The 21,962-nt window shown below is 44.3% G+C and overlaps 2 protein-coding genes across 3 annotated transcripts; one reads left to right on the forward strand and one right to left on the reverse strand.

Annotated features, from left to right (window-relative positions):
• Positions 1-1,245: 1,245 nt before the first annotated feature.
• TIPRL (TOR signaling pathway regulator) lies at positions 1,246-5,785 on the reverse strand. Of its 2 annotated transcripts, none has more exons than XM_088471963.1 (2): positions 5,694-5,785; positions 1,246-2,795 (listed from the first exon to the last, which is right to left on the reverse strand). In XM_088471963.1, exon 2 carries the CDS (start codon positions 2,774-2,776, stop codon positions 1,952-1,954), a length of 825 nt encoding a protein of 274 aa, XP_088328089.1. In that variant the 5' UTR covers positions 2,777-2,795; positions 5,694-5,785; the 3' UTR covers positions 1,246-1,951. The 2 variants fall into 2 exon arrangements, with proteins under 2 accessions (XP_088328089.1, XP_088328090.1); XM_088471964.1 differs by lacking the exon at positions 5,694-5,785 and adding an exon at positions 5,448-5,683.
• Positions 5,786-5,945: 160 nt separating this feature from the next.
• CNEP1R1 (CTD nuclear envelope phosphatase 1 regulatory subunit 1) lies at positions 5,946-21,962 on the forward strand. Its single transcript, XM_088471965.1, has 6 exons — positions 5,946-6,024; positions 9,896-9,967; positions 17,031-17,104; positions 18,766-18,875; positions 19,673-19,727; positions 21,506-21,962. Exons 1-6 carry the CDS (start codon positions 6,000-6,002, stop codon positions 21,545-21,547), a joined length of 378 nt encoding a protein of 125 aa, XP_088328091.1. The 5' UTR covers positions 5,946-5,999; the 3' UTR covers positions 21,548-21,962.

Raw genomic sequence — 21,962 nt, forward strand, 5'->3', positions numbered from 1 at the left:
TTAGTATCTTGCTCCTTTGCATATTTGTATGATACAACTGAGAAGCTTCTGTTTTGTGTAGCACTGCAGAATCCATGGTGCCCTGTAACACTGATGATAGACTTATGATCAGATGGTTTGTGACCTGTAATTACCAGTCCAATTTATTACACTGTGCTAAGCAACAGGACCAGTGGCCACCATGGATGAGGTCACTTTGCCAGATCACTAGCAGGGACGTAACTAGGTATTTGAAGGCCCCATAGAAAAAGTTCGTAAGGGCCCCTATGTAACACCCAATGGTGAAAAATGTATAACACATGTAACTGTGACAAGGAAGATGGGCCCCCCTCAACTCTGGGCTCCAAAGCAGCTTCACCCCTTGCAGCTATGGTAGGGTGGAAGTATACTGCATACACAGGATGACTATGTCCTATCACTTGACTGCAGTTTCTGATGGGATGTACTGTAAATAAGTGCACAGCAGTCAGAAGTAGATAATAAGTGAAAACAGCTTGATTTATAAAGACAAAAGTATCTAAGAATTGTGCATTACAGTAAACCAATGTAAGCATTAACTTGGTTTTGAATTTATCGACTCGACTCAGTTCTTTATATAAAGTAATGTTATTTCTGCTGTATAGGGTACATAACGGAGATTCAACAAAAATCCTTTTAGCAAGATTTGTGTGCAGCCAAATTGTGATTTCCCTGTGATTTTACTACAAGAGTCATTGGGGTAAATGTAATAGGCTGCGGGCTGTAGGCATCGAAAAATCCTGTGCAAAACTGCCTGGCGTTTTAAAGTAGTAGTCATTTAAAAGGCAAAATCAACCTGGTTTTGCCTGTTAAATGACTGCTGCTTTAAAACATTGGGCAGTTTTGCACAGAAGTCGCCGATACTTACAGTCCACAGGCCATTACATTTACCCCATTGTGTCAATAACCTAAAATTCAAAAAGAAATTCTAACATTTAGAACCAGTTCGGTTTAAATATAATATGCAAAAAAAAACAAAAAAAAACAATTCAGGCGCATCCCATAAAATATATGTATGCACCTACTCTGGCTAAGGTGACCTTTAGTGAAAGGCTTTTTCAATTTTACTGTATGACAGCCAGATACGCTGGCGCTTTATAAATGTTAACAAATAACATGCATCTAACCGTTAAAACAATTTTGATGATCCATCTAAACAAATTAAACAGTCACTTTAAATGTGCGAGAATTCTATGCTGAATAACTCCACAACTAAAACACAAGATCAACTTTTTAAAATATTTTTATTAATAAAGTATTGTTTCCATATTTATCGCTAGATCCGGCATTTTCATGGGGCAGTAGGACTTAACTAAGCAAATGAGACTATTGTGATTTTGTTGCTACCTTCAATTAAACGGGTACAATTATAGAGGAAAGTACTTCGTGAATTACAGTCAGCAGAGTTCATTACTGATTTAAACAGAGGACATTTATGAGCAGGCATATCTGAATACACCCATCTTGACTTTCTCCCAAAGTTGCAAAGAAGACCAAGGTCATTTGGCCAAAAAAACATTTCTTGAGAAGTCCCGTAAATACAACGTATGGGTCAGCAAGCATCTTCTTACATGTCCATTTCCATCTAGCACCACAGCACAGTTCCCATGAACTTTGGAGCACAATGACAATATGGCAAATCTCTGCAGGTGTAACAATAGGCTCCACAGGTAGCACCTCCCATTATATATAGATTTATTCAGGGTGTGCAGTCTAGGGCCCCTTTTCTATATGCCTTATGAAAACATATAGAGACCTGCTAAGGCATCTGGTACTGAGGAAACACGTGAAACCAGAACTGGGATCTCTGTGGGACATTTAATGAGTTTGTGCTTCAATGGATACGGGAAAAAAAAAAAGATTTTTCTCAGTATAGAGGATTTTTGTGGAGTGAATGCAAGTTCATCTGTACTCTTGAAAACACGCGTGCTACCTATGGCGCTGGTATGGTTATGGGACCTACAGGGCCACCTTTTTCTGTCTGTGGTAACGTTGGAAATTCCAACTTTTCAAAAATGGTTTCCGTAACGGGCAAGTACTGAGAGATCTCATTAGGCTCCGTGAAGAGGGGAGGGGGTATATGATTCAGGCTGCTGATTTTGCTTTCTCTGGATGTGTATTCTCTCAACATGAATGTCTTATCAAACTCATGGTAGAGTCGAGTGTCATTCATTCGGATGAGGACACCATCCACTCTGAGGAAGAACCTGAGGAGAAGGAAAAAACTTAAAGGCATGACTCTGATCTTGACACTCAGGCTAGACACTCCATGGTCATGTAGCTCATCTTCAAACAGCAGAACTTCCTCAAAAAACATGATTTGCTCTCTGGTCTTCAGCTTTTCCGTGTCAATGCGTTCTCCTGTTGGGACCACATCAAAAGTCAGGTTGTTTCCCAGCAAAGTTCCCTTGTAATCCGTTGTGTACGTCCAGTCATAAGGCTTCACAATTTCTTTGCTGTGCTCACTGTCGGACCTACTCTCCTGCCACTCTTCAGCACAGGCTACTTTGACAGCCCCTTGATTCTTGTTCACTCTTTTAAGTGCATCCTTAGCGTTGAACTCAATACCAAAACCAGAGGAGTGTTGAATCCTTAAGACATTGTCCCCGAACATCATCTCTGGGAGACAGGGCATATGCATTTCTTCTGCCAATTTCTCAACATCCGCTGATTTCATAATGTGGGTCTTGATGGCTGTGAGCTTCCATGGTCCAAAGCTGAAGTCTTGATTACTACTTTTAAAGCCGTGAATCATCATAGCTGGAGTGTATCAAGGGCTGAAAATGGAAAGACTTGTTAAGTGTTGTTCAAAGTGCAAGTATATAAGATTTAATAGTACTTTTACAGACTATCTGCACAGGTGAACATCTGAATTCCTACTCTACCTTTAAAAACACGTCATCAAAAATTTGAGCTTGGTTACAATACAGAGACAAGGCCATAATGGCAGACTACAGCAATCAGTTTGCAGGTTCCACATGCTACGCTTTGTTATAACAGGGGGTGACCACTTAAAACTTACGAAAAGAACATGGATGTTTAAATAGCTCTTAGCAGATAGGACGGGAAGCCCAACACTGAGCTTCTTAGGAATTGTGGGGTCTATTTACTAAGCCGTGTTAGGAGATAAAGTGAACGGTGATAAGGTACCAGCCAATCAGCTCCTAACTGTCATTTCACAGGCTGTGTTTGAAAAATGGCAGTTAGGCGCTGATTGGCTGGTACCTTATCACCATTCACTTTATCTCCTAACAAAGCTTAGTAAATAGATCAGTGTCTCAATTAGAGATGATTTAAAAATGATTCTCTCTCAGCTCCCTATTTTCTGACATCAACAAACACTGTTTTAAAGAGTTATACCCTTTCCATAGATCAAGCTAAATTAAATAGATGTTAACCTCAATATACTACTAGTCTTAAGCAAAACCCTTACACAGTAATGTAATGTGTAAATTACATGGTACCATATTCAAGTGCGCAGAAAGGACTCCACAACTAGTCCGTAGGAAGCACATGGTAGGTAAAGGTAGAGGTACTTAAACTAAAACATACTAGGGCTGGCTCTCCGGCTGTTGTGAAACTATACATCCCAGCGTGCCCTGCCAGTTTTATCATTCCCTAATAGCAAAACTGTGGCTAGGCATCCTGGGACGTGGAGTTTCACAACAGCTGTAGAGCCACAGGTTAGCCAGGTCTGTACTAGAATTGTTTTTTTTTACTAAACGACAGGTTCTAAAACCCAGGACTTTCGATCGTGCCCGAAATGTAAAAGGGCAATGATTTTACTAGCAAAACACAGCTAGTAATAGCATTGCCCTTTTAAATTTCGGGCATAGACATGATCAGAAGCGCCGGGCTAAAGAACCTGATGTTTAGTAAATAGACCCCTCAAACTCAGCTTTTATTTCACTACCAAGGTTGCTTCTAGAAGAAAATGATTCCCGTATGAACACATTTAAGAAGTATTTATCGCCTCATTAACTGTACAATGGATGTGATCAGCAAATGTTCTGTGTTACACAATATAATCTTGCATACTATATACATTGTCATTGCCCACAAGTGCGATTCTGTCATTTGTAGAGGTATATATCTTAGCATAAATAGTTTTTGAAGAAAAAAAAAAAGGACCACAATCTTTTTGGATTTTCACTGCATCAGGGGACACCCTAGCAATATTCTCTTTTTCAACTCTGGAAAATGATTGGGGCTGCTAGTTTATTCTCGAATTAAGACACTATGTATCCTGGGTGATATCAAGAGATTGCTTTCTTATCTAATTTATTATGATTTTGATTAAATATCAGATTTAACTAATTTACAATAATTAATACTTATTTCATTTTTAACAGGTTGGATAGGTTGAGATGAAGGATTTGGGCTAATGTAGGTGTTTTCCAGCACTTGGCAACATAGCTCTACTTCTAAAGCAGAGGTTCCCAGACTTGGTCCTCAAGGCACCCTAACGGTCCAGGTTTTAAGTTAGTTAGTCTTAAGTTAAGTTAGTCTTAGTTGAGCACAGATAGTTAACTCAAAAGACTGAGGTGCTATATGTCACCTGTGCCCAAGCATGGTTATCCTTAAAACCTGGACCTTTAGGGTACTTTGAGGACCGAGTTTGGGAACATATGTACTAAAGGTTGATGTAAAAAAACAAAACAAAAAAAACAGAAAACCTGTATAAAAAAATTCTGTTGCATTAACTTCCAGTGCATTTTAATAATATACCTGGATGAAAAATACAGACTGCATGTGTCTACAGTAAAAACACAATCACACTACCATTTCATTTTTTGTAATGGAACCTGTGATAATAGGTGTATAACCCAGCAATGCTATACAAGTAAACGAAGGTAGAATGCACATGGCAATCTGATTATAAACACTTTGTTCCTGCGTGTCAAATATCAACACATAATGGACTAAACATATTTAAAAAAAAAAAAAAATACATGTGCGCAATAAACTGTTACAGGATCGCTGAGAACGCACATGCACTAAGGTATAGACTGTGTATAGTATTTTGTAAAGAAATATTACCAAAACCACATTGTGGTGCTGCATTTATAAACAGAAAACACACTGTTCTATCTAGTTGGGAACAAGTACAGTAAACTCTGATCTTTTGAAATGCATTTGGGAATGAGGTGATGAGGCAGCACGATATGGCAATGGCTAGCATTGCTGCTTCATATCATGTTGATCTTGACTTCAACTCCCACCAGGGCCCTATATGTGTGGAGTTTACATGTTCTCCCCATTTGTCATGAGCTTTCTCCAAATGCTCCGGTTTCCTACCATAGTACAAATACATACTTGTAGGTAAGAGGTGGGGATAATGAGAATTACTAAATAGTCTATGTAAAAACAAAAGTAAACTCTGGAAACAGCAAGTGAGCTACTAGGGAGATGGATAAATGTGTGTGTACCTAAATGATATACAAAAGTAGAAGCACAACATGGAATCCTGGTATGATGGCCCAGAAGATGGGATGTAGCAGATAGGGAATTACTGTCAGTAGCAGGAGACCTGTGGTGAGCACCCATTACAGAGCAGCTGTTAGGGCAGCCATGCCTCATACACACACACAATACAAGCAGTAGCCCCCAGCCCCGTATCCCTTTACTGTCACAGCGCGGCCTACACATGATGAGCAGTGCACAGCCATACTGACCAGCCAAGCTCCGTCCTCCCTTCCCGGCACATAACCCCGCCCCGCCGACTTCCAGCCAATCTCCGTGCTCCTCCTATTGACTGACAGCTGCGCTCTCCAATCAGAGGTAAGAATCTAGAGGGCCGAAAATATGACGTAATCAGAAGTCACCCGCAGAATCCCTGCGAGAGGCGCGATCAGGGCTGGACGATGGCAACCAATCAGAAAAGACTGCTGGTGAATGTAGGCCAATCAGAATAGCGGTTACTTAAGGTTATGGTGGACGATTGCTGAGGGATCAGGAAGTAATCGTAGGAAGCAGCAGATATGAATTCCCTGGAGCAGGCAGAAGGTGTGCCAATGCTGGGGCTGATTGTGCCCTGATTGGGATAGTTGTACCAATGCTGGGGCTGATTGTGCCCTGATTGGGATAGTTGTACCAATGCTGGGGCTGATTGTGCCATGATTGGGATAGTTGTACCAATGCTGGGGCTGATTGTGCCATGATTGGGATAGTTGTGTCAGAGCTTGGTCTGAGTGTGAGATGGTTGGGATAGTTGTGCTGAGTGTGCCATGACTAGGATAATTGTGTCAGAGCTGGGGCTGAGTGTGCCATGGCTGGGATAGTTGTGCTGAGTGTGCCATGGCTGGGATAGTTGTGCTGGGTGTGCCAGTGCAATGACTGAGTGTGCCATGACTAGGATAATTTTTTTCCATGGCCGTGGCTGAGTGTGCTATGGCTGGGATAGTTGTGTCAGTGCTGGTGCTGAGTGTGCCATGGTTGGGATAGTTGTGCATGGTGTGCCAGTGCAGCGGCTGAGTGTGCCATGACTAGGATAATTGTGCCATGGCTGGGGTAGCTGTGCTGAGTGTGTCAGTGCTGCAGCTGAGTGTGCCATAGTTGGGGCTGAGTTTGCCATGGCGGGGCTGGATGTGCCATAGCTAGGTGTGGTGACATTAGTGGCGATATCTAGTGTAGTTGGTCACTGTGTCTGTAGTAACATGGAGACTGATTTATTCCAGTGGCTATAATAGTCTGCAATACAGAAGGTCCTATCACTTATATGCCTTTTGAACTTATCGCTTTGTATTAATGACACTGGGGCTGATTCAGGCCCACTTGCAAGTGCTATGCGCTCGCAAGCGGGTCGATATTTATCCCCTGAGCACGGGCCGCCTCCGGCATGCGCGAGACCCGGTCAGCAACGGGCGCGCCGTCGCTACGGGTCTCGCACCAAAACGGGGCGACTGTCGATTGTGATTGACAGCTCGTCCCATTTTGGAGGCGGGCAGGGGGGTGGCTGGACAAACTGACATCACGGTGGCCCTACTGACATCACTAGTGATGTCAGTAGGTAGACTTCCTGCTCTATTAGAGCAGGTAGTCCACTGGGGCTTGCGATGGACGAGACTCTACCACAAGGGTCTTGTCGCAAGCCCGATGATCGTGACCATCACCTGGCCGCTCGCAAAAGCTGTGGGTGGACACCCACAGCTTAGCGAGGGGCCAGGAGGCCGGCACAAAAAAAATAAAAAATGCCGTCCTGATTCAGAGCGAGTGCTCTGAAAGAGCGTCCGTCTCTGAATCAGGGCCACTGTGTTCTGTCTGAAATTTTTATAAAGGTTGAGCAGCCACAGGCACACGCCAAAAGCTGATCAGATGTGGAAAATAGTCGTGTGACACTCAGCAATAAGGGGGTGATGTATTATAGCGGCACATATTGTGCTGCTATATCTTTTCCTGCTTCACCTCTTTACCGAGGTGAAGCAGGAAACGCTACCAATGAGCTGTATTAACATCTCATCTGCCGGAGTGAAAACTCCCTCCTCCGGTGATCCCTGTCTGAGTACACAACACACCAGACTTGTGCTGTGTCTCACTCCCAGCCGGCTCCACTGGGCATGTGCAGGATCTTCCAAGCATTGCGAGATCCCATGTGCAGCCCCTGGAGCCGGCAGCCGCCGTAGCAGGGACAGTGCTGTCCCTGCTGTGGTGACAGGGCAATGACAGCTGCAGCTTCCGATATCAAAAGCTGTAGCTGTCGGAGAGGGTAAGTGCATCTGACCGTTCATACATTGCCCACCTCATCGGTGCTGCTATCTTGTAGACAGCAGCACCAAAAATGACAGGGACACATACCACCCCTGTCATTTACCGCCCAACCCCTCAATAATACATGAGGGAGAAGCGGTATCAGCGCACATAGGGCCTGATTCAGACCCGCTTGCAAGTGGGTCGATGGCCGGGCAGTGCGCACGCGCGAGCGAGCCGCGAAGCAAGGGAGAAATTTACTTGCTCCGGGTCTCGCTACAAACGGGGTGGCTGTCGATGTTGATCAACAGCTCGCCCCGTTTTGTTGGGGGGGTGGCTTGCCAAACGGAGGCATTCCCGAAGGAACGCCTGCCGTTTGGGGGCGACCCTACTGACCGCACGAGTGATGTCAGTAGTGAGATTCTGGCTCTATTAGAGCCGGAAGCTCACTGGGGCTTGCTTGCAGGTCTGAAGGGCATTTTTTTTGGACTGGCCTTCTGGCCACTCGCTAAGCTGTGGGTGGTCACCCACAGCTTTAGCGAGCGGCCAGGTGATGGTCGCGATGGTCCCGACCATTGGGCTTGCGACAAGACCCTTGTGGTAGGGTCTCGTCGCAAGCCCGATGGTCGGGACCATTGCGATCATCACCTGGGTAGATGGGGTAGGGATGGCCACTGACCATCAATGGTTAACAACTGATGGATTTGCCAATAGTTTTCCCCCATCGATGGCACAGAGCCCAGCGATTATTTATTGTTTTTCTCCCCGGCGCTAAGACACAGAGCATAGCTCTGCCCCCCAATATGAACCTCGAAGCCCCACCACCCAGCTGCGATTGTTCCGCTGCCCATAGAATCAAAGAGCAGGAATGACCATCAGTGGGCGAAACCTTAGACGGTCAATGGTTTCATACCATCGAGGTTAGCCACCGATGGCCATCCCTAGTCTGGGAAGACCCTTAGGGAAGCCTAGTATCTCTGGGAGTGCTAGGCACGCTCCCAGAGTGATGAAAACAGGGCACATCATGAGGCCACGTCTCTCCAGTGAGGCGAATCCCCCTTTTTGTCCACACGCACCAAAGGTGCGCAAGAATCCTAAATTCACTCTACAATATTTTGGGAGGTATGATGTACCCCAGAATACACTTTCCTGCTATAATTTTTTTCCCCATCAATTAAACAGCATCTAGCTGCCTCCAATACTTTGCTAACCACCTTCTACAGTATCCTGCTATCTTACTGCCACTTTTGTGGTGGTTGACCCTGATTTCCTCACTGCTTAATGTACTACACATACTGCAGAATTAATGTGCGACATCCGCAACTTGCCGTTTCTAATTGAATTACAAGGGGATTGGGAGCGTGCTTCATGAAAATATCCAGGAAAATACGGTTAATTGAAATGGCCCCTAAATGTATAGTTGGTAAAAACACACTTCTGTTCATCGGTTTTAATGGCAGCATCCAACAAGGCCTTTGCAATAAGAGAGATTGGCAGCTTTGTAACAATATTATTACAAGTGTCAATTCCCACATTTTTGTTGCCATAAGGAATATAAGCAGAATTAAAATCAACCCAGTCTTTTTAATCTGAGTAGTTAACAGCACTGATGTAAATGATTGTACTTTCTGCACATTAAACACGTTTAAACTGTATTATAAATTCAACCTCATGTCGTTGCTTTGGAATCGGATACATTTGTGGGCAAAGGGCAGAAAAAGAACTCATTAGATGCGAACGTACAATGCTGTCTTCACAGGCCCCATTTACGTACAATACTGTTGGCATACTTGCATGCATCCAAACCCACATAATCTCTGTATTTCATTTAGGGTCTCTTTTTGATGGCTTTGCAGAACTATTCTAAGTATTCCCACTCTCCAAAGTGAAATATGAATGGTTGCATGGCAAAACAACAAGGCATACAGAGATAAAATACTGTATAATGTTTCAAAATAAGAAATGACACTAATATGTCTGTTATAGTTTGTTGGATGATTTAGTAAAGGAATTTTAGCTTGCGCTGGAAATTCCAGAACTACGTGGAAGTGAAAATGTGCTTATCTCAGTGTTTTCTATGTATAGAGTTTATGTAAATGAAAATCAGTATATGTTAGAGTATTTATTTATAGTGGAGTATTATATTTTCAACTATTCATTACTAGTTAATTTGATGTATCGTTTTCCCTAGATCTGAAAGCGTTTGAGAGAAGGCTTACTGAATATGTGTCATGTTTACAGCCCGCTACTGGACGCTGGAGAAGTAAGTGGCTTTCATATTTGATTTATTTTACTCCTAACAGTGGGTTACCATTAACAGGCTGTTGATGTAACAGAACAGTTGGCCAAGATTGCTTCTTTTGTTAATATTTGTGATATTTATGCTTAACTGATATATTTTGTTTTCTACAAAATGTATTTAAAAATTATTTTTATTTACATTAAAAACATATGTTAGAAATTGTGTGTGTGTATATACAGGTGTGTCCACATACATCTATCCTCCAGGCGCTACAAGTCGCACAACACATAACATGGGAGCTCCGTGTGACTCGGTAGCGCCGAGCGTCTTTCGTGCGACTTTTTACCTTGAAATGTGTCTTATTCTCGCAGTGATGCTAATAGCTAGCACAAGCAGCTTCTGCTGATTAATATTTATATGCGGCATGCCTATGTTCTGTCTGCGACTGCGGGTGTATCTGCATGTGAAATGCTACGTTGGTATCAGCGGCTGTGACACTGTAACGTAGCATTTAGCATGCAGATACATCCGCAGTCGCACACAGAATATAGGCATACTGCATATAATTTTAATCAGCAGAAGCTGCTTGTGCTAGCTATTCGCATCACTGTGTGAATAAGACACATTCAATGGCAAAAAGTCGCACAAAAAGTTGTTTGGCGCTACCGAGTCACGCCACGACATGGCGCGACTAGAAGGGGGTGTGTGTGTGTGTGATATATATATATATATATATATATATATATATATATATTTTACACATACAGCCAGGTGCACAAATATTGGGACATTGGCCCTCATTCAGAGCCGTACGCTCTGAGCAGAGCGCACGCTCTGAATGAGGGCCGGCCTCCATGAAAATGGAGCGTCCTCCTGGACGCTCGTATAGCTGTGGGTCACCACCCACAGGCTATACGAGCGTGCATTTTGATGGCCGCGATGGTCGTGACCATCGAAACTGCGTGCCAGAGCCTGTGGTTGAGGTTTTCAACCACAAGCTCCGGAGTGATTTTGGCTCTATCAGAGCCAAAATCACTCCCACTGACATCACTAGTGATGTCAGTGGGCCGGCTTCTGACGGGAGGCGTTCCCGTGGGAACGCCCCCGTCAGGGAGGCACGCCCCGGCACGCCTACCCAAGGGGGCGTGCTGTCAATCAACATCGACAGCACGCCCCCTTTGATCAGACACAACGAGCGAAGGAGTTTCCTTCGCTCGTCGCGTCTGGCGCATGCGCACGACGGAGCTCCCGCCGTCGTGCGCATGCTCAGTCGAGAACATCGACCCACTTGCGAGCGGACAGCCGCTCGCGAGTGGGTCTGAATCAGGCCCATTGACAGAATTTTCATATTTTGGCCTTTATTCACCACCACAATGGCTTTGAAATGAAACAAACAAGATGTGCTTTAACTGCAGACTTTCAGATTTAATTTGAGAGTAATTACATCCAAATCAGGTGAACAGTGTAGGAATTACAACGGTTTCTATATGTAGCTCCCACTTTTTAAGGGGCCAAAAGTAATGGGACAAATTAAACAATCCTAAATCTAACTTTCACTTTTTAATACTTTGTTGCAAATCCTTTGCAGGAAATTACAGCCTGAAGTCTGGAATGCATAGACATCACCAGTCGCTGGGTTTCATCCCTGGTGATGCTCTGCCAGGCCTCTACTGCAAATGTCTTCAGTTCCTGCTTGTTCTTGGGGCATTTTCCCTTCAGTTTTGTCTTCATCAAGTGAAATGCATGCTCAATCGGATTCAGGTCAGGGGATTGCCATTGCATAACATTTCACTTTTTAGCCTTAAAAACTCTTTGGTTGCTTTTGCAGTATGCTTCGGGTCATTGTCCATCTGCACTGTGAAGCGCCGTCCAATGAGTTCTGAAGCATTTGACTGAATATGAGCATATAATATTGCCCGAAACACTTCAGAGTTCTTCATCAATAAATACAAGGGAACCAGTTCCATTGGCAGCCATGCATGCCCATGCCATGACACTACCATCACCATATTTCACTAATGAGGTGGTATGTTTTGGATCATGAGCAGTTCCTTTCCTTCTCCATACTCTTTTCTTCCCATCACTCTGGTACAAGTTGATCTTTGTCTCATCTGTCCATAGGATGTTGTTCCAGAACTGTAATGGCTTTTTTAGTTGTTGTTTGGCAAACTCTAATCTGGTCTTCCTGTTTTTGTGGCTCACCAATGGTCTACATCTTGTGGTGAACCCTCTATATTCACTCTTGTGAAGTCTTCTCTTGATTGTTGACTTTGACACATATACACCTACCTCCTGGAGAGTGTTCTTGATTTGGCCAACTGTTGTGAAGGGGTTTTTCTTCACCAGGGAAATAATTCTTCTGTCATCCACCTCAGTTGTTTTCCGTGGTCTTTTGGTGTTGCTGAGCTCTCCGGTGCGTACTTTCTTTTTAAGAATGTTCCAAACAGTTGATTTGGCCACACGTAATGTTTTTGCTATCTCTCTGATGGATTTGTTTTGATTTTTCAGCCTAATGATGGCTTGCTTCACTGATAGTGACAGCTGTTTGGATCTCATATTGATCTGATTCCAGATGCAAATGTCACACCTAGAATCAAATCCAGACCTTTTTCCTGCTTAATTGATAATGAAATAACGAGGAAATACCCAACACCTGTCCATGAAATAGCTTTTGAGTTGATAGTCCCATTACTTTTGGCCCCTTAAAAAGTGGGAGGCACATATAGAAACCGTTGTAATTGCTACACCGTTCACCTGATTTGGATGTAATTACCCTCAAATTAAATCTGAAAGTCTGCATTTAAAGCACATATGAAAATTCCGTCAATGTCCCAATATATATGCACCTGACCGTGTGTGTGTGTGTGTGTGTGTGTGTGTGTGTGTATATATATATTTATTTATTTATTTATTATAGCCTAGGGGGTGTCTCACTACCGTCACCTCATTGCAACATTACCTTCCTACCCAGTGGCGATAGAGGCCAGTGGAATTAACCCCGTACACCCCTAGTGGTGATAGAGCCCAAATGGCATAACCCCCCGCCCACCAGTATCCATAGGTACCTATGGTTGCATTACCTACCTTCCCAGTGCCATGTATCATCATGCCTTCAGAGCCAATACTCCTTTATGTGGCATTACATACCCCTAATGCCAATAGATTCCCCCTCTCCGGTGGCACTTGCCTTCTTGCCCCCCCCCCCCCCCCACATGCAGAGCAAAGGGGGGTGCTGCACTTTCAGAGATCAGTGCTCAGTATGGTACAGTGCTCAGAGGGGAACTGCAGTTTGCCTCTTTGCACTCTTGTACTGGCGCATGCACTGCATTCTGAGATGCAAATTTGGCAGTGATGTTGGCAGTCAGAGATCGCTACATCACTGCCGGGGGGCTGGAGGAGAAGAAGGAAATCAGTTCCGCACATTTGCAGAACAGATTTCCTTTTCAATGGCCGGGACATGCAGCAGAATAGCACTGTTGCATGGGATGCAACCTAAAATAAAAGCCCAGCTGGCTGCAGTCGCATCTCATTCTACTGCGCCAGTTAACTGGTTAAATCTTAGAGAAAATACATGTTTTTTTGGGGGGATGTGATTATCCGGGCTCAATTCCAACATCGGAATCCCGGCAAGGGATTTAAGATAGGCGTCGAAATACAGACGCCTATCTTAATCTCGATGCCGGAACGCCGAGGACGCCAGCCCGCATGAAGGTAAGTCTGAGGCTCCCTTAGTGTTAGCCACGGGGGGGAGGGTTAGGTTTAGGGAGTCTAGCGGGGTTAGGTTTTGGGGGGGGAGATTAGGGTTAGGCACCCCTAGGGAGGAGAGTTAGGATTAGGCCCCCCCCCCCAGGAGGGTTAGGTTTAGGGAGCGGTAAGAGGGGGTTTGGCACCCACGAGGGAGGTTAGGCACTAGAGGGGGAGGTTAGGCACCACTAAGGGAGGGATAGGGTGGGACAGGGGAGGGTTAGGGTACTTACCTGCCCCTGTCGGGATCTTCATCCTGTCGGGCATCCACTGTCTGGAATTTCAATCCCATTCCGTTTTTTGAAGGCTAATAGCTATAAATTTGTTATGCATTTCACGTTTCAGTAAGTCTTTTACACAAGACCCATGGCTTTTAAAACTGTTGTCAATCAACTTTTAGCAGCAAGAATCTCAAGATCTCACTGCAGTTTGTCTGGTATGTTGAAGTCAGTGGTCCTAGGAATACAACCTATCATCTTACTAGTGACATAAATAATAGTCATGAGGTGCCTAATACTCCTTTTACACTGGCCAAATAACGACGGGTTATTAACGTGTCAACCCGGGTTGCAGCTCAGTGTAAATAGACCCCCGGGTTATGGGGCAGTGTAAACCTCAGTGTCATCCGACCCAGGACCCGTTTACAGCATAGGAACAGTTGGCTCACCAGCGCTTAAAGATGATGTCCTCTCCAAGCGCCTGCAGAAAACTTTAAACTGCACCCGTGTGTAGCGCAAAATAACTGTATTCCAAATTCCTGGTCAGACCTGGGACTTTGTTGTAAAAGGGGACAGGGTTGGTTTCCTGTGTTGAGTGGTAGCGAGCAGGGTTTAACACTGGAACTACCCATGTAACCCTTTACTGTGACCCGGGTCCCGTTAACACCATTTGGCGAACCGGCTCACCAGCGCTTGGAGATGTCATCTCCAAGCTCTGGCAATAACCCGGGTCCAGCCTGCGGTGTAAACTGGTTTCAAGCTGCTGTTACACTGCTTGAAACTCCAGTTCAGTAACCTGGACTGGATCCGGGTTTTAAGTGTAAAAGGGGTATCGGTGACAAGGTCCTAGCACTTATTTAATTTATAGTTATGAATACTGGGTCAGCCTGCAAAAAGACTGGCTTCACTATGTGTAGACAACAGATGAGATTTAAAGTGCAAATGTGACTTAAACACAATTGGGCTGATTCTGAGATGGAGGCAAAGCAGAAAGAGCAAATAACTTTGCAACTGGAAAATCCTTGCTGCAATACAAGCTGTGCTAATACATTTATTCTTTCTACGTGTAGAGTAAATCCTGGCTGCTTTTGCATGTAGCCCACAAATACTGGACAGTTCTTTTTTGTTTGTTTTTTTTACACCGCAATTTAGATTTGAGTTTGGAGTTGGACACTCCCCTCTCACTTCTAAATCTCTCTGCACATTGTACTGGATGTAGTCAGGAAGCCAGCGGTCGAAATGCCGACCGCCGGCTTCCCGACTGTGAAAAACCGGCATGCAGGGGCGTCTTTAAGAGTGGAGGGGGCCCGCGTGCACTCCCCGTGCAGGGCCCCTCCTCTCTTCCCAGTGGCCGGCATCCGATTGACGCGGCTGGCCAGCCACCGGAGCATTAGTAGACTCCGGACACTAGAGTGTGCCCGGAGTCTGCTGCGCATGCGCAGAATGCCGGAAAAATGGCTGCGGCAGCCATTTTCCGGTGCTCTGAGCAGCGCTGACACCCAACGCTGGACCACGGACAGGTAAGTTTAAAATAATATGGATGCAGGGTGTGCGGTGCACCCATTATAGATACGCCCCTACCGGCATGGGACTAATGATAGGCGTCTAAATACCGACGCCTATCATTAGCTCCACGCCGAAATCCCGACGTAGGTAAGCCGGGCATCGGGAACTGTTAGCTGCGGGGGAGAGGGGTTAGGTTTAGGGACTCCCGGGGGGACTTAGGGTTAGGCACTTCACCCTGGGAGGGTTAAGCTAGGGGAACCTCCCCGGGAGGGTTAGCGTTAGGCACCTCCCCGGGAGGGTTAGATTTAGGGTGTGGGGAGGGGGGGTTAGGTTTAGGCACCTCTTGGGGTAGGTTAGCCTTTGGCACTAGGGAGGGAGGTTAGGGTTTGACACCACTAAGGGAGGGTTAGGGGTGGGAGAGGGATAGGGTTAATACTTACCCTGTTGGGATCTCCATCTGCCGGCCTTCCAGCGTCTGTATTTCATGCGCCGGGCTTAGGTCCGGCTGTATAACATACCGATTCCCATTGTACAGCTGCCCCACCTGCAGTGCAACATGGTTTTACCAAGGTGCACAGTTAAGCTGGGTACACAGGTAAAGATTTTCTGTCCAACCATCCAACTAGTTGATTGGTTGGAATGAAAATCTGGTAACGTATGGGCAGGGGCGCCGAGAGGGGGGGGAGCGGGTACAGATTACCCGGGCCCGGGCTTCCTGAGGGGTCCGGCGCCGCCCCCCTCCCTCACAGCAGCCCAGTACACAGCGTGTGCTGAGCTGCAGTTGGAGACTGCTTGTGGCTGCTGAGAAGCAGCCACAGCAGTCTCCAATGCCTGTGCGGGGGAGCGATCACACTGATCGCGCCCCCCCTGGCTTTGCGCCGGGCTGAGGGGGCTCAGAGCGCCTCCCCTCCCCACTACGCGGCGCTGCAAATCTTTTTTAGTTTTTTTCGCCAAGGGAGCGTGGCCACGCCTCCCAGTATTAGGCCACGGCCCATATTACCGGGGCCCGCCTTGGCGGCCCTGCGTATGGGAGTAAATGTTGATCAGCAATTTGCTCCTAAATGCCAGAAAACAGATGAAAATGGTCGTCAGACAAGTTTGTTAAATGTTTGATCTAAACAATTTGTTCAAACAACAATTTTTGTCCATTTTCCGGCGTTTCCGGCTTTCATACCTTACCAGATTTTCATTCCAACAATCATCTAGTTGGCTGGTTGGACAGAAAATCTTTACGTGTGTACCCAGCCTTACTTGCTTTTTTTGCTTTGCTCCCAACTCAGAATCGGAACCAATAGGCATAGCTATTTTGTAGGTAGAACCATTATTGCTCTGGTTTTCATGAGGTGCATTTAGTATTATGAGACACTAGTAAATGGTGAGTTAATAGGCTGCATTCTCCTGAATATCTACAGACCAGCCACCTATGCACTTTTAATTTAAGTTACAATCTAAAATGCGAGAGGCTTGACAAGGAGGCACTGCAACTGACAGTCATATGTATGTATGCAACAGTTATCAGTTCCCACCTAATATATGTGTGAGTAAAGTCCTATCTATATGTTATTTAGACATTTCTAACTGAACTTTGTAAAATAAATCTAATTTTCTTTTATCAGTGATTCTCATTGTAGTATCTGTTTGTACCACTACTGGTGCATGGAACTGGCTAATAGACCCAGACACACAGAAGGTAAATATGTTTTATTATTTATGATGCATTTCGTATTCCCATTGTCATGTTTTTATAATATCTAGTATTTAAGCCTGGTTGGGATAAGTTCTCACTACTCATAAAAGGAAAGACATAACTGTATCCCAAATAACAGTAAAGCCAGTGGATGATGTGTTAGAGAATGTGGCTATTCACCCATCCCATATACAAATGTAGCCGGATACATAATGGCAGGACCCTCGTCATCCTCCGGTTATGAACACCAATGGCTACAAGACACTGCAGCAGATAGCAAATTCCCGGTAATAGATGTCATCACTTGTTAAGCTACTTTTTTATATGGGTACAGTAATAACCATATGAGCTGGATGATTTAGGGGTCCCTTTTCTCTCATAGGAGGTACACTGCAACCTACCGCACACTGTCCCTCCCTCCCTCCCTCCCTCCCATCCGGCATCCCACCCACAGCTTACAGACCAATCGCTGTCCTTACAACCTACTGTATGGTGTGAGTCCTAGAGGAGGTCTATGGTGCTCCGCCTGGCATCCTTCTTACACCTACGCTCCGCACAACTGCCCAGGCCAGCGCACTCTGCCAGCCGGCCGGTGTTAGAAAAATTCTGGGTGGAGCGCCCAACTAAAAGGTCCTGTGGAGACGACTGAATGAATGTTTATACTATACATTGTTCCTTTTTCTGCACCCCTCAGCAACATACAGGGCTTGATTCAGGGGTGGACGCTGCTGCGTCTGTTGCAGGAGTTGCGGTGGGGATGATATGCAAATGCTACTATCGGCCTTCCCATGTGTAGTAGCCTGCATCTGCATGTGCAAGCCCTGAAACGCCCACGCCTCTGCACACTGGAACACCGCCGACTCTTGCACCAGCTATATAGCAGGTACAGTGTCTCCATCTGAACATGGCCTCTGCGGCTATGCGTCTGAGAAGACAGCTGCTGTCACTGACACGCCTGTGACACACCCACATAACATTCCCATGGAACATATTTATTTAGCATTCACTTCAGGCCACCTCCCAGTCGTCACCCAGGAATGCCCATCACTTTGCTGTCCCATTACTAATACCATCTCTCCCCATGGCAATAGATCGTTGTGTGTAGACTCCGTGTAAGACACGTGTCGTAGGACTTTTCTGCATGCGCAGTGGCAAATAATTGCTCAACTACGTGAACATCGCCATTGCGTCTGAATTGCACGCCCCTCTGACTCAGGCCCTCAGTATGCACATTTATATCACCATACCAGCAATACAACAAACCTCTTGTACCTATTACTACTACAGGTTCAGTATCCCCTATGCAAAGAGCTTGGGACCAGATGTGGTTTGGTTTTCGGATCGTTTACAATTTTGGAATATTTGCATATATATATAATATAATAAGATATCTTTGGGATGGGACCCAGGTCTAAAGACAGAATTCATTTATGTTCCTTATACACATAGTCTGAAGGTAAGTTTTATTTTATATAATTTTGTACATGAAAACAAAGTTTGCGTCTCATCAGAGAGCAAATGTGTCACTATCTGGCTGTGCTCAAACAATGTCAGATTTTGTACCATTTTGGATAAGGGATACTCGTCCTGTACTTGTACTTTGCTTTTTCCGGTTATCACCATAATAGGTGTCACATTAATTATGTTACATTCTTATTTTGCAGGTATCATTCTTCACGTCACTGTGGAATCACCCGTTCTTTACTATTAGCTGCATAACTCTAATAGGTCTGTTTTTTGCTGGTATACACAAAAGAGTGGTGGCCCCATCAATGTATCCTTTTAATACACTCGTGCTGTAGCTGATATTGTGTGTGTGTGTTTGTGTGTGTATATAACAATGTGAGAAGGACAGAGCTGCTTGCCTACTGACTCCCGAATTTCAGGGCGCTTTCCTGGGGTGCGGAAGGGCAGTAATGTGGGTGGTCTGCAGCTTGATGACGTGACTCAGGGTGAACCATGTCGTCATGTGCTGCCCACGCTGCTGATAGTGACATTATTGGCAACTATGAACTACTGTATTAAACTTACTGCGTTGTTTTTTTGTTTTGATTTTTAAAACCACAATCGTGAATGGTTTACACAGTAATACTACAGTCTGTGGGACGATATATTTCTTAGCTTTACATTGATTACTATCGTTGGCCTCGGTTATGCAAGTAATGACTTAAGTTAATCAGTAAGTAAGAATAATCCAGTTTGGTGATTTCAAAACCTGACACACTCTACAAAAATATTTAAAAGATCTTTAGAGAAATGTACTACTATTGCATGTAGGCACAAAAAATGATCTAAGAGCAGATTCAGTACTTAGTCATGAGATGCGGCTGTGCGCATTTCCAGGTATTATGGTAGGTAAAAGGTGACTTAATTCTGCTCAATCTCTATCGATACAATAAAAAATAAGCAATGGTTTACTACCCTAATATCCCCTGGAGTGTCATCATACAAGGCTCTGGTGGATTTGCCCCTCAGGGGTTCATATGTGTATGACAAGGTTTATGTTTAGTCCTTTTATGTTTTGATCTTTGGCACTTACAAGTTATCATTTTCTTTGACCTAATTGTTCAGAATAGCAGCACGATGTCGAACAGTACTGGCAGAATACAACATGTCATGTGATGATGTATGTATTATCATTCCGTCCGTCTGGACTTTGCAGAGTTGCACCTAATTTGGCCAGATTGCATGTTCAGGGAAAAAAACATCTGGCTTTCCGTCTATATTCATCGATCCAGCTGTACCTCCCCTATGCATCTGCTTCTGAAACTCGCCTATATCACTGCCAGCTCTTCCATCTGTGCAAGAGATCTATCTGATATCAGCTGGTGTTCTGCCTACACGCACCTCTGAATTGCCCGCAATGCCATCTCCATGCTTATGGCACACTTATACTATGTGCGAACACCCCATTGTCACTCAGGTTCACCCACTCACCTGGAAGTGGAGATGTGGCCGAGATGCATACAACTCTGAATCGTCCATAGATACTTGTAGTTGCACATACAGGCTCTGGCGCATGCGCAGTTGTTAGAAATTGTGAGATCCATTTGACTCTGCTCGTGTTGTGCAACTTTTTTGTCTTTTTTACCCGAAAATGCGTCTTAGGGCCGGATTCAATTAGCGGCGAAATCGGCCAATTTTTCCCCAAGAAAACGGCTGATTTTCGCCCCCCAAACAAAATACAGGCAAAAAAATTTCTCCACTTCAGACCAGGAGGAAAAAAAAAAAATTTAAATTCCCTATTTGTGACTACAAATGAGGGGTTTTCTTTCAGAACCATTTGGACACCCCCATCGCTAATGATAAATGACCCTAAAAAGTTGTGTAATTTGGCATAAAACAACAACATTTTTTAGAAGAAAAAAAAAATTGTTGAAAATGAGTTTAACGTATTGGGTCTGGTATTTCGGGGGGGCGATATGGATGCGACTAGTGTTTTTAACATCGCACGTGGTTGCAGCAGGCGCTTTTTTAACGGTTTTTAAAAGTGCGCTTTAACGTCACGAAAATATATTTGCACCCATTTTAACGTACCCCAAATTTACGTGCAGCAGTAATTTCCTGGAAAAAAATAGCTTTCTATCAATTTTTTACTTTTTTTTCGTATACGCAAATCAACACCAACCTATGCAATTTAAGTACCATAAATACTTTTATGATGGGCAATAATACACTTCTAAATTATTTTCGATGTACGTCAGCCATTTTTTTTTGGAACAGACACAATTTTCTGACTTTTCCTCCTATTTGCGCCTGGTTTTTTTTCTCCACCGCCGTTCCCACCTGTTTTTTTTGGCAAAAATCGTACGATTTTTATCTAATTGAATCTGTCCCTAAGGGTTAGGGGGAGGCTTTGGGTAGTTTAGGCATTAGGGGGAGGGATCCCGTACACAACCCCATCAGTATTTAGCAATTGTGCTTCCGCTTCTAGAGGTGGTTTGATTTAGAAGGGGCATAAGTGAAGTACAATGAGGGTGTATTATTGGTGCATCTTAACTACACCCCTTTTGAGTTGCATATGAATTTTAGGGTACTATTTAATATGCATGTTTTGAATGCTGCCTTTTTTTTTTTTTTTTCCTTTTCCTTTTTTTTTCTTGGCAAATGTAGAACTTGCACCTACTTGCATGTAGAGTTGAAAAATGCCTAATGTAATACAATGCAACTCACTAAATACAAGCAGATGAATAGCCATGTTTATTTGCCCAGGTGCAAGTTTGCAAACCTGCGTGCAACTGTAAATCCTCCCCAATATAAGGAGATCTCATGTCAGCAATACAAAATAGTGGTTGCTCATATCAGCTTAATGGTTTTTTGTTTCTTCTCTTTATTACAATTCCTAGAGCACATTGTTTTTGAACTGTACAAACTAATTTTATCCTATTTTTTGTCTTTGTGCAGACGGGCAAATTAATTCTGAAGCCAAGGCCGTATGTCCAATGACATTTTCTTCCCTGCCGTCACTAATGTCCATAATGGTTTTTATTTAAATTAATCTTGAACAGTGTTTAAAGTTTTGCCTTTGAAGTTGTCTAACCGAAGGCAAACCTATGAATTGGCCGAATCTCCTTCCTCAGAAGTAACTGGAACTGAATTTCTGCTCTGGTGGAATATTTTGCCAAGAGGACAAATGTTTTTTTTTTATTGCTTTTAAGACCGCAATAACAGACTGGCAAAACAATCTGTCTTGGAAGTTCTGCCCTTCTAAACGGCACTTGCACATCCTCCTTCTCTGGGTTGTGTGACGGCAAGGGATGTTGTACCATGAGAGATACGTGTGAGAACTATTGCAGGGTGCAGCTCCCTGAGTGTGCTGTAACCTTTCATCATTTCTACCATTTCAATTGGTTCTTTTTTT

The sequence above is a fragment of the Taudactylus pleione genome, unplaced genomic scaffold (assembly GCF_031769625.1).
Source record: "Taudactylus pleione unplaced genomic scaffold, aTauple2 ptg000117l, whole genome shotgun sequence".
Taxonomy (NCBI): domain Eukaryota; kingdom Metazoa; phylum Chordata; class Amphibia; order Anura; family Myobatrachidae; genus Taudactylus; species Taudactylus pleione.

Bases quoted from the DNA above. Each gene is read 5' to 3' on its own strand.
- TIPRL (XM_088471963.1), bottom strand. From the start codon at position 2,776: ATGATGATTCACGGCTTTAAAAGTAGTAATCAAGACTTCAGCTTTGGA.
- CNEP1R1 (XM_088471965.1), top strand. From the start codon at position 6,000: ATGAATTCCCTGGAGCAGGCAGAAG. The intron at 9,968-17,030 runs GTAAGTGGCTTT...TTCTTTTATCAG, and splicing joins CGCTACTGGACGCTGGAGAA to TGATTCTCATTGTAGTATCT. The intron at 18,876-19,672 runs GTATCCTTTTAA...CTAATTGTTCAG, and splicing joins AGAGTGGTGGCCCCATCAAT to AATAGCAGCACGATGTCGAA.